Source organism: Bombus pyrosoma, linkage group LG16 (assembly GCF_014825855.1).
Source record: "Bombus pyrosoma isolate SC7728 linkage group LG16, ASM1482585v1, whole genome shotgun sequence".
NCBI classification, from domain to species: Eukaryota; Metazoa; Arthropoda; class Insecta; order Hymenoptera; family Apidae; genus Bombus; species Bombus pyrosoma.
The window spans coordinates 559,760-561,693 of NC_057785.1; the positions used below are offsets into that span (position 1 = coordinate 559,760).

General features: G+C 44.1%; 1 protein-coding gene across 1 annotated transcript; it reads right to left on the reverse strand.

Moving 5' to 3' along the window:
• Window positions 1-245: 245 nt before the first annotated feature.
• LOC122576654 lies at window positions 246-1,721 on the reverse strand. The gene is made up of 3 exons (XM_043747257.1): window positions 1,684-1,721; window positions 1,166-1,595; window positions 246-347 (listed from the first exon to the last, which is right to left on the reverse strand). The coding sequence occupies exons 1-3, from the start codon at window positions 1,719-1,721 to the stop codon at window positions 246-248; spliced, it is 570 nt and encodes a 189-aa protein (XP_043603192.1).
• Window positions 1,722-1,934: the final 213 nt, after the last annotated feature.

Genomic DNA, 1,934 nt, shown 5'->3' on the forward strand with positions numbered 1-1,934 from the left:
TTTCGAAAAGCGCCTCCCATTCTGCGGTGAAGATGTTGTGGCAAAACACAAGCTTAGGAGCCTGCAACGTAAAAAGAATATATGAAAAGCCGCGTTTTGTTTGCTAGGTTTATCGTGACAACTGAAAGTTCCATTTTTCCCTTGTCTGTACGGATAATGATTATCGCTTCAATGTTAAATGATATTCTAATCGGAATGAATGAAATGATAAAATCGTTCCGCCTCTGAACTTCGAGTTCAGATGATCACACCCTTTCGTAACGAAGACCCTTGAACAGGACCTTATGCCTCTCCGTGAGTTTCATCTTTGCCAGCAGGGCCACCTCAAACGAGTGAGCTTGCAGGAACTGTAGCAATAGTAATCTACGATTATTAGAGACAAGCGGATTGGTATTGAATTTCGTAATTTCGAAGTTCGTTACGTATCCAAAATCATGGTAAATTATGGTAAATCTGTCAAAGTTTATCCGTGCCATCTTGGCGACATTAGAAAGGAAAGTGATCCTCACACATACATTTCACAATGACATTTATATGGTTCTCCGCCTGGGGGATGAATGTGAAGAACTTTACTCTTTCAGTTTTCAACGTGTTCTACATGATTTTAAATTAATCGTTGGGTCTGCGCACCCATTATTCTTTCTGTTCGTCGGTATAGCAACGGCGCTATCTGCAACTTTATCTCCCCTATTTGGTATCTGGGGAACTTAATCCTTTCTCTTCGGGTGCCGCTTATAGGCGTCGCTGGCTAGATGACCTGCGGGTAGGGGTGTCGCTTATAGGCGCCGACCACGTGACGATCGGCACCCCATATATCATGCATACACCGATGCCATCTGTAGCTAACAATACATTTTTTCGTTCGTATCGGCAGAACATTTTCTGTTGATTTTATTGATATGTAGCGGCACATGAGTTAGAGGTCCATTCAAATCATGTTGTTGTTTTGCCTCGGAATATGAAGATCGTTAGGATGTAATGTAAGAATAAACAAACTCCAAGCAAAACAACGTCGCCGCTACATGCAACCGTCGAACGAAGACAAATTCAAATTTTCCGACTTCCCCCCGACCAGTATAAATAAACAAACGCGATCGCGAGCAGGATGATCATTATCAGTTACATACGCCGTTACTAACTCGGAGAAACAGTCGAGTAAACTAACTTTCCACTCTAATGCAATTACGGAGGAAAGTTCGGTGTGAGTATGTATTTTGAACGAAGAAAGCGGATTCGTTGGTGGAGTAGCCCTAAAATCTCGTTCTCGTAAATTAGATAAGGTGTCGCCTATTAGGAAGTGGCCGGGAGTGAGGACAGGGAGATCATTAGAATCTGATGATATTTGAGTAAGTGGGCGACAGTTGAGTATGGTTTCTATCTCAATAACAAAGGTGTTGAGATGTTCAAATGTTAAGAGCTCCGTACCTTTCACCGCGGCTTCCCATAAGCCACCAAAGTGTGGTGAATTAGGAGCGTTAAAACGACATTGTATTTGCCAGTCAGCGAGAAAGATCTGCACCCTTTCTTTGTGGTCGCCCGACTGCAAGAGGATCCGGAGTTCTTTCAATTCCTTGTTAGCCCCGACGAAGTTGGTGCTGTTGTCCGAAAGGGTTGTCGCGCAATGTCCTCGCCGAGAAATGAATCGGCGTAGAACGGCAAGGAATGCGTCGGTTGTGAGGTCACTCACCAACTTGATATGAGCAGCTTTGGTTGCCAAACATATGAATATGGCGACGTAAACCTTGACATTTCCGCGGTTGCGATCCCTTCTTTCTTTCGTATAGAATGGGCCGCAATAATCGATCCCGACGTTAGTAAAGCGACGCGACTCGGTAATGCGCGTCTCTGAAAGATATCCCAGGTATTCTACAGGTGGTGGATTGGCTCGGCAATATCGCACGCAATTTTTGATAGTGCGCCATATTTAGCTATGA